Source organism: Ascidiella aspersa, chromosome 5 (assembly GCF_963924565.1).
Source record: "Ascidiella aspersa chromosome 5, kaAscAspe10.2, whole genome shotgun sequence".
NCBI classification, from domain to species: domain Eukaryota; kingdom Metazoa; phylum Chordata; class Ascidiacea; order Phlebobranchia; family Ascidiidae; genus Ascidiella; species Ascidiella aspersa.
In genome coordinates, this window is record NC_139451.1 from 26,350,869 (window position 1) to 26,368,189 (window position 17,321).

Below are 17,321 nucleotides of genomic sequence, written 5' to 3' on the forward strand. Positions count from 1 at the left end.
CAGATTTTCGCTTATGTTAAACCAGTGCTTCGTAGATAAACGCGACCAAACAGGCGTATGAATCAAGCAACCAGTTATTTATAGCGTTTGCAGATTTACTCACGTCGTTTAGAAATAGAAACTTAATAAATATCGTATGAATCATTGAATCATTTTCGGCAAGATAAGTTATTTCCATCTTGCTTGATATCTTAAAGATACTTTTTATACCAAGTGATATATAATTGTTCTATTTGGATAGATATTATTTTCTTTTTCTGTTTAAATTTCCGAAAAAAAAACTTTAAAATGCCTGGACAAAACAAGTTGGTTTGTACTATTTTGTTTTCACCGCTTCTCAAAAACTCTAACTGTTTCGGTATAATAGGTAACATAAAAATTCAGTTTAATGTACAATAAACGCTACATACATTATAAAATTTTCAGTAAACAACAGCGGCCTCGTGCATTTAAAAAAAAAATTGAAAACTACTGTACGATTGATAATACACCCATCACATCCATCTAAAAGAATTAAAGTCCTCTAAGTACTTCCAGTGCTTACTGTATCACTTTCCATTTTTATGAGAACTTCTGTTTCCGTTAAAGCCATAGCTAAGGACTACAGAACAAGCTGTAAACACAACCAAGTTTGTTGGACCTATTTCCAATGACTTTTAAACTTTAACCTGGATAGCTGGTCACGTGCCGGTTCAGCCTCTCGGTTTACGGTCACGCGTGATTAGGTATGGCAGCCTAGCTTTTCCCGCCTTTAAAGGCATTTAATGCTGCAAACCCGGTATACCTTGTAATTGTTTATTTATGCTACCGGTATGGGCAAGGCGCCCGCTAAAACGCCAATGGCTGTTTTTGACCAAAACCCAGTAAATTTAAACTTTCTATTGTACATACAGTCGGGAAATTTAAAAAATTGCAGTTGTATATTATCGAACCTTCTCCTATTCCGTTAAAAGCTACCCCATACAACCAAGACATTCAAAATCCTAATTTCATTTGCCGGAAAACTTAAAAAACCTGACAACCGAGATAAAAAAAACTTGAATAGTTTTTTTTTTGTCAACAAAAAATCGTCTCCAATGAGCAAATCTTTCCATATAAATAAGTCGTAACCCAGTACATAGTGTGTACCTTAACTGTTTAAAGATCAAAGACAAATATTTAGCTTTAATAAACCTTTCAACTTTCGTTTATCACATATTATGATTTTGACACTTAAAGAGGAGGAATTGGCACAATTTTACTAAAACCCTACTAAAATGTATATTTCTTTTTTCTATTTCGTCTGTACATATTCGTACGCTTAACAAAACTCTGAGTTCTCCGTTGTTTGTTTATGCTTGGCGACTCGACAGACGATGAACCCGTAAAAAACACCACAAGCGCTTATACCGACGTATACCAAGATTTGCGCACGACTTGTCACATTCTCTATGTCTTTCACACAACAGGCGTTGTAGAGATTACGCAAATGCCCACGTTTGCTCGCAACCTGTGTGCCAAGATAAACAGATTTTAATTAGGCCCTTCGCTCCTGAAATCTCCTAATTCAGAACGTAAATTTTATTTAGGTTGCCTTTCCAGCAGCATTCTCACGGTTAGGTAAAACTATACTGTCAGTAGTTTATTGTTGTTGGACGTTATTATTTTTAAAGACATTAGACAATTTCTTATTAATTTGTCATACGAACTGAGGCAAGCTTGTATAAACTGTTTCTTCTACGAGTAATGCGAATCAAAATAGTCAGTTGGGTAATTATTTCTCTTTACCAATACAAAACTTGGCCTTGGACAGGTCTGCATCATCAAGGTCATTCACTTGAAAGCACCCAAAAATAATTACAGGGAGCTAGTTAACGTAATAAGTATAAAGCTGTGTTGTAATTTGTCCTAAAACAATAGACACATCTTTCGAGAAACTGTTTACAGAGTTTAGAGAAAATTCAACAAACGTCTTTCGTTGTGGCCAAACGACGAATAAACATCGTAATGGCGATGTTTTCGCTCAAAACACGGCCTGGCTTCTGCACGAAAGTTTTATTTACATAACGCGGCTTTGCCTAATAAGTCGACGTCTTAAAGAAACGCTTTGCTTTCTAGAGGCAAAAAACTGTCGTACGGAAGGCGTTACTCGAAAATCTAAAGTAAAGAATCTTGTGGGGAATTGAATTTACAAAATAAAATTTAGAAAGTAATTTTAACATTGATGTCAGATGCTATCTTACATCTCTAAAATCTTACAAAAAGGTGTAAATTTTTCGCGTTTATTTTAATGCGAATAACACGATCTTTCTAGTGAAATATATACTTATTATTGGGATCCGGGGTGCTTAAACTGGGGTCCATGGACGCCTTGGGGTCCGTGAACCAGTTTTAGGGGGTCCATGAACGCGAGGGCAAAAAATTTGTTTATTGGTCCGCTGCAAAAAAAGTTAAAAAAAAAAAAGTTGTTTAAGAACCCCTGATTTATATACTGTACTGTTCATAACTTCAACCATTTCAAAATGCTTAATTGGAATTTATAAACACCTTTTGGGTAAAACACCACAAGAACCACTGTTCTAAAAAAGACGTATAACAAAACAAATGTTGGGTACACTCATACACTGTACACAGATCTGCAGGTTTTTTTTAAGGTTTGGTTTGGGTGACTGCCAAGTAGTTTTAAGAGACCGCAAATGTTTTATTTAAATACCAAAAAGTTGCAAGTCCAAAATTTGGGAAACCGCTGGAGAAATTTGGGTGACCGTTCCGGTCCCCAAACACCTTAAAAAAACACTGCAGATCTGTAATGTAGCTTAATAATTAACGAATCGAAGCCAAAAAGGTTGAGTAGAACGACATCATTTTGATGAAGACATTTCGACACCAACTTATATCATCTTCAGTTAATGTACGTTTTCAGTTAACGTGCATTGAAAAAAATCAATTTTAAACTACGATGAACAAGGTCTTATTTTTTGTGCGACTTATACTCCATGAATATTAAACGTTCGACAGAAAATTACAATCTGAACCGGTGCTTCTTTCCCCAGTCTATAGGTGTATCTTGGTCGCCTTTATGATGGGCGAACCAAAAAAGGTGCTATAGTTGCGGTTGGTAAAAGTAGACTGCGGTTACTCGTAACCGGACTTGCCAGTCTCGCAAAACTGCCAGGTCATGCCGCATGTTCCGTAAAAAATTCAGTAAATTGCGATTCGTTCGAGAAAGTCACGACCTGCAGCAAATATATCGCGTCTGTAGATCAAAAATCAAGGTTCGCGAATCGATTTTGAACTCACTTTTACTTAGTTTCTGTTTTCAAAAATATTGATGCTGTTCGTTTCAAATTTTTAACGTAGTGTGCTTTTAACGGAGATTCTGTCAGGAAACAAAACGTTTTCCATAAAACGTTTAAGAAACATATTGAACAGAAAAAACATTTTAGGTTATCTAAATTCTAAAGATATAAAAATCCAAATTTTATTTTTTAACGTATCTCTTCGAAATTATTTTTCACTTAATTTAGTTAGCCTGACAGAAATATGAATCGTAATTATAACTTGGTCTTATTTTTTTTTATAAATATTAGATCCGTTTGTTTAAAACGCTTCTTTATTTTGAATTAGCGGAAAAAATAGCAGGAACCAGGAAACCCACTTAAAGTCAAACAGCGTTTTTAACTGCAAGGTCACTGACCTGTTATGGTATTATGTTTATAAAAATAGTTTACGGCAAATCCGGTTATAAAAGCCGACTGTGACCCGTGACTAACACTTCACTTTCTACGAATATCACTCAAAAGCCTGATACAAATGTCAGATCGAAACGAGTTTAAAAATACGTTCGCAACGCGTTTGAAATACTCTTTGAGTGGCGACATAAACTTGACCTTTATGCGGGTGATTTCAAAACTTGAAAAATAGCTAAAATCAAAGCCAACGTTAAGCCTCCGGTTAATACAGCGGCGCGAGATATTTTTGGCTCAGTTACCAAAATGGTTGGTTTCCTTATCGCTGTTTTAAGGTCGGTAAACGATTTGACTAATTAAAAGGATGCACATATAGTTTAGATTTATAGATGTTTTAAATTATGTGTGATTGATGAGTTTCTTTAAATTCAAAACAAAAATTTCAAATTGCCTTCTAGTAAATTAACTGTGATTTAGCTGGGGCACACGTACACAGGATAGATTTACCTTCACTGTTAGGGTAACCCGCATTACTTTTTAAGCAGCCTGTAAATATTTGCAAACAAACAAATGAAATAAAACAGGTTAAAGATAGATTAATTACGACTAAATAGTTCTGTTTTCTAATACGATCTGAAAAAATAAATAATAAGTATTTTATTTATAAAGTTGCATTGCGTACTTACATTTAACTTAGCTGCGTTATATTAATTTGTCGATGTGCTTATATTGCAAAAATCGAAATCAACTGAAAGTGGCGAACTAAAACGAGTCATGCCTTTAATTTTTCAATAATATGCTGTAAAATATAAATTTAGAAGATTTTCCTGCCTGCCTCATAATTCGCAAAATTTGGTATTTCCGTTTTCTAATACACTATAAAAGGGTATTATTTTATGAAAAGTTGGACATGTGGAGTATATGCGCCTGCTTACGATGTGACGTTTTTTTATCGTTTCAGCACCAAACCAGGGAGCGGTGAGCACCCAGATATGGCTTTTCGTGATTCTCGCCCTAGTCCTGTTCCTCATTCTGGTCGCTCTCATCGTTTGTCTGGTGCGACGCAGGAAGGGAGGAAAATATTCGGGTACGACGTTTTGCAGCAATGCAATAAAAAATCTTCCCTAGTACTGACTATAGGGATGTCCGATAAAATCGGATCGCCGCCGATACCCGATGCCAAGTGGTAGTATCGCTACTCGTCCGATATTCAGGCAGTATCGTTGCGGATTCGATACCAATTTCGTACGGGAATTTTGGGGTTTACGATCCGATCCAGAAACTTTTACCTTAAAATGTATAAATTTATCAAAACAAATTTGGGATAACTAAACTTATTAAGGCGAAAGCAAGTTTTGTCCTATTGTAGCTTGGAAAAGATGAACTGCGAACGATTTCGTATAACTTTTTTGCCAGTTTGAGCTTAGAAATGACGTCATTAGGTATCGAATCAGATCGCGATATTTTGTGTCAAAAATATCGGGTATCGGTATTGGAATAAAAATATAAGTATCGGACGTTCCTAGTGCTAAGCATGAGTAGTGTCGTGTTCTATTACTCGACTGAGCTGTGCAATTGTTAAAATACCTTGAGGTCAAACGTATTTTGTACCACTGTGTAAATAGCTTTTGCAACCCAGTTTTAAAATTTAAAAGTAGTTTAAAAAAACGGGCTGCACCAAAACCCATTACATTATAGAGCATAGTCGAATATTCAGTGGATATTTCTCACCCCTAAAGATATGTGCTGACAAATCGTCGTTTTTCGAAATCCTTTCCGTATTGGCGATTGAAACCGCTACGATCAATTTGTTTTTTTTTAAGTTGCGGCAAAATTTTACTTTTTTTTTTACAACTTAAAACAAAGAATGTAGTATATAAAAGAATGTAGTATATTTAGTATATAGCTTCTTTGAAACTATGCTTCTATATATACAGTTTTGTAGTCGGTGAGCTTTTTAACGAACTTGAAGAATAACCTGAAAATAACACATAGATTTCTATCCCCCTATAGTGGCGGAAAAAGAAGGACGACTGAATACTGAATCAACACCATCAAACCGTGACGAAGTTGGAGAATACAAGTGAGTTTAAACCTTTCTAAACTATAAATTTCTAATTTAAGCCAGCCTTTTATGTGTTATCGTTGGGCAAACGGGATTATTCAGATCTTAAAGCGGCCTTTTTCGGCCTTTTAATCTTAACTACGACCCAAATTTTAACCTCAAACTAACTAACAGTTTGTTGACCCATGTTAACCGACTTTACCTGAAACAATGTGCTCTGTAAACCTAAAACACGCACAACTCAGGGTTTAAACACGTACCCCAAACGATCACGTTCATTGCGTATAAAGTAGCCGAATGTAATACACCCGACCACTATGTTGCTGCCTAATGAAATTAGGAACAATCTTGCTTTGAGCATTTTACGGTGTGTAAGCGCTATATCGCGAAGCACTGTAGATTTACCTGCTAAACTGCCGTCGTTACACCTATTTGACGCTATTTCACTCAAATGAAGCCATTTTCACTCAAAAATCACAGTGATTCAGAATATTTACACCGGTTTTAGTGATTCATTCTAAACTGACCTGACTCTTTATTTTAGGAAAAATCACTGTGCGTTTCTAAAATTAGGGCGCATCCAACCGTAAGCTGCTAATGAAAAAATAAAATTAATAAACATGCATTCATTTAAATAAAATAAAATTACTGATCCGCCTTAATTAATTTTTTATTAAAGTTCTCAAAAAGATAGCCGAATGAAAGTTACTCAAAACTGGCCTATCCTGAACCTCCAACCTTAGTGAAATAGTTAATTGTATTCAACAGAAACGAATTTTCCTCACCTTTACCTAACATGTGTATTCAACTAAACTGTCCATGCGTCGACGCCAAAGAAAAGTAATCCTTTTTTACGTTGGACTTTGAAACCGCAGTGACCTCAGTATCAGGTCGTTGGCAATAAAATTGCCGAGCGTCAAGCTGCGAAACATTTAACACAAAGCAAACACCAAGCAATGATTTTTATTTTCAAGCCCAACAAAGAGGCATTGTTAATTAATCAACGCTATACTGTACTCTTTTTCAAAGCTCTTTTTCAAAGAATTGGAAATGTTTTCTTTTTCTTAAACATTTTTGCTAAGTATACCCTTAGTTAAAAAAATAGAAATCGATTACAAGTTTTTGTGTCGAAACTTGTCCTTTCCTATAGTTGTTTTTTATTAATTATTTACATTTTTAAAATGCAAGTCATTCTAAATGTAGACACAACTCAATATAATGTCAACATTATGCTTTGGAAAAGTAGCTTTAACACAGTGGTTCTCAAACTTTTTTAAAAAAATTACGCAACGGTCCCCAAATTTTTTTTAAATTGCTCACGGTCCCTTGAAAATATAAACAAATAAACACAAAATAAAACGTTGTTTTTAATGGTATGAATGGGACGGGTGCACTTGCTTCTTTTCTATCAGCTCGGCTTTGTTAACCTCTAACGAATCACGTTATTTAAGTAAAGCAATCATGTACAGTTTTAAAACCGTTACCGTACAGCTCACAGTGGCAACGCAGCAGCTAATTCCCATTAGCACAATGCAACACTATGACGTCACATTGCGCAAGTTAACTTTAAGCGTACAATAACGTGAATAAACAACTAATCAGCTTGTTTGGAAAAGTAAGTTGCCTGAAAATGTTAATGCACAGATTTCTTCTTTTGGAGCGTCGTGTTGATTTTTGTTAGGTGCTTCGCGGCCCCAGAAAATTGTCTCGCGGACCCCAGTTTGAGAACCACTGCTTTAACAGATTAAAGTTGATTGAAGTAATTAGTGGGGATGCCCGCTATTTTGTATTTAATTCCGAGGCCGGTACCCGATATTTTGGGTAAAAGTACCGCCAATTCGATCTGGAACCAAATGACTTACTTTTATTTTCCAGGAAATTTGATGAAATAAAAAACATGAGAAAGCAATGTTGAGAAAAAAAAACCTCGCTCGAAAACTTTGTTGTATTTATTGTTAATATTCTGATTTAAAAAAACAAACATACTATTTCAAATGAAAAGGGCTTATCTTCATCTTAAACCATAGCTGAAATAAACTTTATGCGATCTCTGCACCGATAAAACCTAGCATCGGAAGAGTACCGATACTAAAACTTTGAATCAGTTTAGTCAGTTATCGGCACAGACATCCCTATTAGTATGTGGTTGTAAGCCTGTGATAATTAGAGCTACCTGCTAAAAAGCGATTGCAACTCAATTCCTTCACAACTAGGCGTTTACATATGTAAATAATTTAAAAATTGCATAAAGATACGACAAAATAGCAATTTGAATCCTGAGAATAGGTATTTTTTGTTTTAATTTATTAAATCGGCTTAATGCTGACACCAGCCTTTCCATTTCTTTGCAGAAAAATGTAAGTACCTTTCCTGTCAATTGCTACTATAAGTTCAGCTCGGGTAAACATTGCAAATGACTGTGTTGTCTCAGTGTTGTTTTCTCATGTCGTATGTTTGGAAGGCAAATATGTACCCCACACTTCTCCCTTTACAAACGGCATGATTTTTAACCCCGAGTAACCTTGTGAACTTGGGTTAGTCGATGACTGCGCGATTGGTACCAGTAATTCATGTCGTTATTTGTGAAAATCTAGGCCGCATAAACTGTCACGGGTTTAGCAACGGTATTCGAACAATGATTGACCATGGAAATTGTGAAAAGTTCTTTTCAAGCAGAGCTCAACTGAACGCAATGATAAACCCAAAAGTCGTTGCAAACGACTATTATTCATAACGGAATTATACTTATTGAATTTACAAACAAGTTAAAAACTAAAAGTAAAATTGCAAGTATAAAATAATTACCAAAATTCGTAAACTTTACTACCGCCAAAATGTTTAGTAATTTTCAATTTTAGTTAAGATAAAGCACAAATAAACAGTAGCAAAAGGTTACTTACAACTTTGCGAATCGTCAAAAAGTGGTAAGATATCAATATAAAATAAATAGTTCAATAGATCCTTTATTCTGTTGTCCCATTGTTGTGTTTCTTTTGGTCGAACAGCATGTAGTTGTTTTATTTTAAAACGTCAACTAAAACTGGTACGATTGTTTTGTGTTGTTGGATGTTGTGCTGTTCGATATTAAATGCAAAACCTCGCACTTGCTTTCCAGTTAAACTTTATTAAGTGGATTTTTGGAAATCGTCACAAAGCATCCTACATTTTTATTTTTATGAAATTACCCAAACAGTTAGTTAGCAGAATAGAAGTTCACCTGATTTAAACGTATTCCAACAATTGATTTTACCGAAAAGTTTTTCACAAAATTTTGCTCAAAACTTGCTTTTTGCCAGACACATTTAAACCTTAAATAAAACAAATTCCAAACCCCTAAAATTCGGAAACCCATAATTTAAAAATATTGTAAACCAATATGTACCAGGTGATATTATAAAATCTAAAATGGTTAGACATTAGTTTAGACCTGTAGCCTATAAGCAAACAACTATGGATTTCAAGGTTCGCTTTTTTCATTTCTATATAATATAACAATATTATAATATATACTCATGAAATAAGTAATTTTCGTCCTGCTTACCGTCTGAAAGCCGAAATACGGATCACACACAAATAAAACGAACCTAAACCATCCCGTGTCAATCTGGATGCTTCAATCCTAAACAGGGATAAAATTGTTGTATTTAGAAAACAAAAGTTTCCCTTGTGTCTGACATCACCTTGGTCGTGCATTTAAAACTAACTCACACAACATTAAAATCTCCAGCGACGAAAAGGACGAGGTCAAACGTCCTCTTACCTCCGACGCAAGCGAGCCGATGAGTGACATGAATGGCACGCCCACTAGCGGTGCCCCGCTTGTGTCTCCGCTGCGCACTAGAGGCGATAGTGTGGGCGGCGATTCGATCAACCACTTGGGCGACGACGACGCTCGCGAATTCAACGAGGACGGCTCCTTCATCGGGCAGTACGGAACCATCGACGAAAGCGGCAACAATTCTTCGACTGTTACGTCACCGGATGATGACGTAGAGCGTCCGGAAAAGTACCAGGGCGACGCGGTTTGATCGAGTTTTCATTTGGGGGGCGGATGGGGTTAGGAAGATGCAAGCCCGCCGTTGCTGTGCTTTAAGGACCTGCAAACAGCTCCAAGGACGACTTCTATGTTGTGTTATTTCTGTGTTCGATCGGAATAAGACACTGTTTTTAATGTTGCGATTTTTTTTATTTTCATTTAAAGGGAACGCCAAAGCGTGTATAAATATATATACCTTTTTTCTTTTCTTTGCTACAGTTGAATCAAACCGACTGCAGTCGATTACTTTTCAGTGCATTGCTGACATTTGAACTTGAATTTTCATACCGATTTCTCCATGGACCATTTTTATATTGTAGCATTTCGATGTTTTTTGTCCGCTATTTACTGTTAACCATTTATAGGGCCACACTGAGTTTTACGTTTTGCGCTTTTCAAATTTAAACCCTAAATGTACAAAGAAATTAAGGTCTGTCTGTAAACTTCGTTTTACGTTGCCACACATTACGTAAATTTAGGGAAAAATCGTTCGAAACGCTTCTTTCACCGAATCGCGCCATCTTTTTTGCTTTTTATCACCTATTTAAAAACTAATATTTATTGAATGCTACACTGTTACACCGAGTTCGCTTAACTCTGATCAAGCCTAAACGCAGGAAGGGGAACCTAGTACTGTAGGCCGCATTGAATGCACATTGGAATGTACAACATTTATTGCACAATATTTTGGGCGCGTTAAAAATCAGTACAATAAGTTTATCTGGCCGATGACTGCCAACCCTTCAGCTTCCTGGCTTTTTGTCGATTTACCGCAAATATATATATATTTTAGGTTGAACAATTTTAAATCGAAAGCAATCCGTCCACATTTATTACTAAAAATTGGAGCTAAATCGTTTTTAGAGCATACATGTAAATTGGTCAGGACAGCTCTACCTGAAAGATTCTTTAAGAAGTCCTTAGCTGTGCGAGTTTGTTTATATCGCGGTCACATTCATTGTGGCAGTGTTTCATTCTTCTGCAACCTTAAAATCGCCATGCGAGTTTCATTAGCAAGGCAAGTGACCCTCGGAGTCCCTACCCCTGCCCGCACGTTTATTTAGCTTCACTTGAGCTGTAACGCCCTACACTTTGCAAACTACATTCGCGCATATATAAGTCCATTTTTTCGTCGCTTCCCGCACCGCCCGTATTTGCCACGAGTAAAACAAGACGTCGTATTTGTGTCACTCACGCACACGCCCCCAAAACGCCCACTCACGAACAACCTCGCTTTTTGTGACGTCACCACTTTGCTTCTAACTGTGACGTAAGCACAACCTCGGTCCGGCAACCTGCCATTGTAGAGACGCTATACGTGTGTGTTGGACTGTCAAAGTAAAACTGTACTACTATCACGCTCAAATCGTGCTTTGTTTGGTCTTCCTTCTTTCAGTTATACTACTTGAAAAGACTTGAATTTTATAGAATATAGACTAATATTGCTACGAATTTAGAGTTCAAGGGCTAGATCAATTGTAGACTATATTGCTACGAATTTAGAGTTCAAGGGCTAGATCAATTGCACACGACTAGTTGTGACTTTCGATATGGAAATATCAAATGTTATGGATCAGGTTCGGGAATTACTTAAGTACACTTCCAGACTATATACAGACTATAGTGTTCACGTACTAAGTAGACGAGCGTCTGTCTTCTACTGAGAGCGATTGGATACATTTGAGTTTTGTTTTGGCTCTAGTCTTGAATTCTACCACATTTTCGTCCGGGGGTTTATATTGCTAACAATATTTGGGCTGAGGTGAGAGTTAGCGTTGAGGTTTGGGTAGGTCAAGTATTATTATTATATTTATTATTACATATTTATGCCTTCCTTTCAATGTTAGCTTTGACAACTATTTAGAGTTCAGGAATAGGACTAGATCAATTGCACACGAATAGTTGTGGCTTTTGATATGCAAATATTAAATGTTAGGGATCAGGTTTGGGAATTGCTAAGTATACTGCTAGACTATATATACAGACTATAGTGTTTATGGATTAAATAGACGAGGATCTCTCTTAAAGGTTCAGCAATAAGGCGAGATAAATTTCATAACAAAATTCACCCTTATTTATTTTCTGGCTTTTGCTAATCAAACTACGGCCATTTCATATATCAACGCATATAGCCAAGTGAGTCCCCCCTTACTTGGAATCACCTACGGTCCACTAACTCTATTATACTATGATCCCGAAGAAAGTAGGTAAAAAACAAAAAATTACCAACAACATATACTTAATGTGTAATACCTGACATTATTGCCAAGACAAAGACGTGGCCTGTTTTCTGATTTGTCCGGCTTTCTGATAGAAGGTTGAAATCGAATGTGGAAAAACAAAAGTGTAACATTTATCAGGAAGAGGATATTTCGTTTTTTTTAACAAATTATGAGAAAAATCATGCAAACTCGTGTAAAACTTGAAATTTAAGTTTAATTATACCACTATACGAAATCAAACGATAACCCTAACCCTATAACTTGAACATTTAAAAAAAATCGAAATTAATGCATAAATCATATTTGGAAAAAGAGCCAATTTTTTGGTAAAATCTTGCGTGACAATTGGCCAAAACGTATTGTAATCAAAAAACGATAACATGAAACCATGAATTCGAATTTCATTCAAATTAATATTCTTCTTCTTCTTCTTTCGTGTTGGTTAGATATCTGGGCAGTGGCTTGTGAGCCACTGCGTGGTAGAGGGTTTTGCGGCCAATATCGCTGCCCAACCACCGGGACAGGAAAAGTTTGGACATTCTTCCACGATGTGGTTTGCCGTTTGTGTGGCTCCGCACTAACATAGAGGGACGGGGCAAGGCCCCATTGAAACATAGAGGAGGCAAAACGGCCGACTCCTGTTAATAAGCGGTTGCGTCTCACATTCGCTGTTCTCGACAGCTCTGGGGCGTGGTAGCGAGCCGCGGAGATGGATGCGTGTAGCTTTGTCTTGTTTGTTAGGATTGCTTTCTTGAATGACTGTGCTGCGGTTACAAAGGAGTGTCGTGACTTCAGTCGCGTTGCCTGCGCACAGCCTGAGATTTTGCTGTGCAGTAGATGGTCAGGCCACAAGAGTGCCTTGCGCGATTGAGCAAATGTTGCTCCCTTTCGCCTTATGTCAGTTGGCACAATCCCTGCTAGCACTGGGAGGTTGTTTACTGGGGTCGCTGTTAGACAGCCAGTGATGGTCCGCAAGCAGTTATTTGGAGATGAAAGCAAGTACCTTCACGTGGTCGTCCCCGTAAGTATCAGAGCCTATCAGAGCTAATCTGAGAAACAGCCCTGAGAAACGAAACTTGCTACTTATGCGAGGATATGAAATTAATATAAATCGTGATTATAGAGATGTTTCTTCAAGAGGCATGAAGTATCCTCATAAATCCTCCCCAGACGTAAAAAAATGGTTTCTTTACTCGACTTAGACTTCTATTAAGTAGAATTGCATTGCACACAACTGCGTGTCCGATGAAAATCTAAGTGCATAACTTACTTGTAATATAAACGCAGGTATTAATGTACGACGACAATATTATTGCTATCGATTTTAAATATTAAGCTGCTGGTATTTGTCAAGAAAATCGATATCTATATTGCTATTCGGAATCCGTTTGCCAACACCAAGAAAGTATCGGACGATTTTGTATACTGGCAACTCAGATACAATATCGGACGAGTATCGATACTGCCAACTCGGATAAAGAATCGGACGAGTATGGATACCGCCGATTCGCTATAAGTATCGGACAAGTGCCGATACCGCTTTAGGTATCTGACGAGTATATACTGCAAATTTGGTATCAATGTGTATCGGACGAGTATATACTGCAAATTTGAATCAAGTATCATCGCTTATAAACTATGTTTATTATCTTTATACTAAACAGTATCCCTACGCACATTTCACAATTAGAGCAGTGTTATTTCAAAGAAATGAATCAAGTAAGTTTGCGGTTAATTTTTCCCGAGAATACCGGATTTCTAAGCGGCATTGCATTACCAAGTATTGGGCGACCTTCCATACGCGACCCTTTTCATTCGCCACAAAACAATTAAATTCAGTGGTTTCTCTAAGCACTGCGCTAAGCACTCTCGGCCGCACCCATAAGCGCATTTAGGCCTAGATTGAACTGCAATCAGCGGCTAATGCAGATTAGATGCAGCGGGATTTATTTGCCTTGCTAGTGCTCGGGGGCCATTTGGGTTCGCAATTTGCACAACAGGTTCTTCGGCTTCATGTCAATGTTTCTCGGCATTTTAGCCTGGTGTGTTGAACGTTAAGCTTACGGTGAATGAGTAACCAGGTAAAGGCAGGTTTTCGATTGATTGCGGTCCTTGCAGTTGTCAGAAAGGCAAAGGAAGTTTGTAGATTCACGAAGCGAGGTTGAACCACTTCAGTCGTTTGGTGTAGTTTACTGAGCGCGATTGGATGCATTTAAGATTTGTGTTGGCGCTGGTCTTGGACCTTACCACATTTTCGTCCGGGGGTTTATATTGCTAACAATATTTGGACCGAGGTGAGAGTTAACGTTTGGGTTTGAATGGGCCAAGTATTATTATTATATTTATTCTTACATAATTATGCCTTCCTTTCAATGTTAGCTTTGTCAACTTGGGTCGTTACTGTTAAAATAAATGAGGCAGGATTCTAGACCAGCGCCTTTGTTTTATAAAACGTGCTTCAACGCGAATCAAGTATGATTTTGTTAAATGGCTATAAAAATCAAATATAATATTTGCAAATCTTGTTACGCAAAGATGAGAATTGTTCAAAATGTCTCGTTTGATGACCTACCTTGTCCCAACTAGGGCACACGCCTGTACAGAAAACGCATTGTTATTGTTTTGGCCCATATTTGACCCCAGCCCGTTTACTTAAAAGTTACGGCATAGATACTAAACGTGATACTACTATCCTTAAAATAGGTGAGATGTTCTTAACGCGGTAAAGTCTGTTTACATCAAAGGAGCGTAGCGTATATGCAGCTGAGCAGGGCAATCTAACATTTCAAAATAAGCAAGGACATGACACCTTGTAAGAAAAGCAAAACCATTTCAACGTCAGCAGACATAGTATAAATGAAAGCAGTGCATGTTTATGACAGGGCGCTTAGAGTGTACATTTAAACCCACTCTCGGTGTACAATAAGGCATTTGAAAGTTTGTTGGATCATAAAGAACAAATATTATGCGCTTTAAATACTTTCTGTCGTGCTCGCTACTACTGACAGGTTTACCAAGCATCAGGTCGCACTTCCGCATTGCAGCTCAGCACTATAGTATACGCGTCACTTTTTGACGCAGTGCCAAAAAACATGTTACTCCTGCAACCAGCAGTTGAGAGGTATGCGGCAAACGCAGTCTCATAAAGCCTTTGGCGTTACATGTGTATTGTGTATTAAATGTTGCGTCAGCTTTTCCGGAAAAATCCAGCGTTTCACCAGCAGTGCTGAACAGCAGAAAAAGCAGCACGGTCAATGATTTTCAAATGATGAGAGTTAAATCCCAATTCTCCATAATTACACACTCAAATGCACAAGAGTAATTCGCTTTTGCTTTGTCAAAGTTTGCCGAAATACGTATTTTAAGTTGTGTATTGCGAAATAATTTCTCACTGTTTTTTACGTTTGATTTGAAAATGTTTTGGAGTATTCTTGTAAACGAGTTTACGAATTGTTTCAGCACAAGCATAAAATGTGAGTTAAGGCGCCGGTTAAAGCAAACGAGAGCCGTCACTTCATCATTGAAAGTTGTAAAATATAAATTAGAGCCGTAAACCAGTTAAAAACAGCACGGACCATTCACATTGATTGACAAGGATAAACAACAACACACCAAAATGCAGCTGTTTAAAAAGACAACAATTTGAAATGGCAGTCGATTTTTCACAATTTTTCAGTCATGTTAATTGCACAGTACATTTTTCTGTAAGGCAGACGTTGCCAACATGCTTATAACCTGCTGTAAATTAAATATTCATCGATCTCCGTCATTGCCGTGCTCAACGAAGGCTGAGCAAGTCGTCTTGGCTTTGCCCAAGGTCTCGTTTATTTTGCAAAAAAGCCAAAACTAATTGGGGCAACTAACAACCAGACCCACTATACACGCAAATGCCGGGTTCATCTTAAACAACCCACGTTTTCTGTAAAATATTCGTTTTTTCTTCAGCAGTAACTTTTCCACTTAAAGTCATTTGCAAAGAATTTTTGGTTACCGCGAAAAGCCAGATTTTTACGCAGTTTGAGTTATTTAATTTGCAGGCAAATTGCTGAACTTTGGACGCATTTTAGGGAAAATCAGCAAACGACATTTCCTCACAATAGCTAATAACAAACAGACTCCATACCCTTAAGCATATGTGCGGTCTCTATCTAATTCAAACGGGTTAAATTGTCGAGTGTTGTCCGATTTGTGTTCACATCGTTAAAGTGCAAATTGATTTAAAAATAGATCTAACCTTTTTCTGTCAAACCAGCCTTCATTTCGCACACACCCAAAACAATCGAACTGAGCCGTCATAAAGTGTATGAGGGAAATGGTGTTTAGAGGCCTTTTTAAGTTGCATCAGCAGTCCAGCAAGTATATTTTTTGAATTTGTGAGATTGCAAATCAATCTGAGCTCAGAGTGCGATTTGTGTCGCATTTGCAACCGAGGAGGTAAAACTTTGTTTTTTCCCGACGTGTTTTGCCAGACAGTCGTTAGTTGAAAATGTCAAACAAACTCTACCCGTGTTAAATTACTCCGCGCATTGGACAGAAATAGACCTAAACGACAGCCTGGATAATTTGTCGCGGTATGAATCAATTCTAAACTTATACACGGGCGGGCAGAACCTAACGGAAACGTACGTAATAATAGTTAACGAGTGAACGTTCGTAATTCGCAGTCGTAAATCGTTCTGCCTTTTTGTTGATGTCATCTCAGGACTATAGCTGCAATATCATCAGTTAGGGCTGTAAATCGAACTCATAAAAGGTTCTGTTGTTCAAAGGGTTGAATGATATTGTTTAGGCCGAGAACCTGATCGAATAGAGAAATGCACTACAATAGTAGCAGCTAACCGCATTCTGTTATGTAACGCCAGCGTGTGTGTGCAATGTAACGGTAGTTTTGTTTTGCTTTAATACTTAATAAAAAAATATGTTTTACAGAGAGTATAGAAGAGCGCTTTATTTTCGGCCTTGAAAAAATTTAACACAAAAGAGATCGCCGCTTATTTGGTCTCGAGTGCTTTTAGCCGCACTTAACATGCGTCGGTTAAAAAAATGTTGTGTATAGCTCTTGGCAATGCGAACCTTGCATTTATCGCGCAAAAACCGAAATGCGGTCGCTAATCGGAGCAACTTCCCAGAAATATTGATTTAACTTCGGTTCGGCAGTGTTTTCCTCGACTTACATCTAACTCCTAAAAAAGGCGGCAACCTTCGATTTGCGCACTTAGTTTTGCAGATGTGGATTTGCCGTGTATTTGAGTCGCTTCGAGTTTTTCTGCGGAAGTGTGGCACTGAATATGTGATAATAGAAATCACCTTGGCCCTTGAAAGATAAACTA

At 37.4% G+C, this 17,321-nt stretch overlaps 1 protein-coding gene across 1 annotated transcript in view; it reads left to right on the forward strand.

The window, feature by feature from the left end:
- The window catches only part of LOC146145664 (neuronal cell adhesion molecule-like), a 44,623-nt gene extending 33,570 nt beyond the window's left edge, over window positions 1–11,053 (forward strand). Inside the window, exons 24-26 of the mRNA XM_083389592.1 lie at window positions 4,630–4,755; window positions 5,682–5,751; window positions 9,461–11,053. Of these exons, the coding sequence (XP_083245718.1) occupies window positions 4,630–4,755; window positions 5,682–5,751; window positions 9,461–9,761 (497 nt within the window). The 3' untranslated portion in view covers window positions 9,762–11,053. The remainder of the gene's footprint in view (window positions 1–4,629; window positions 4,756–5,681; window positions 5,752–9,460) is intronic.
- Window positions 11,054–17,321: the final 6,268 nt, after the last annotated feature.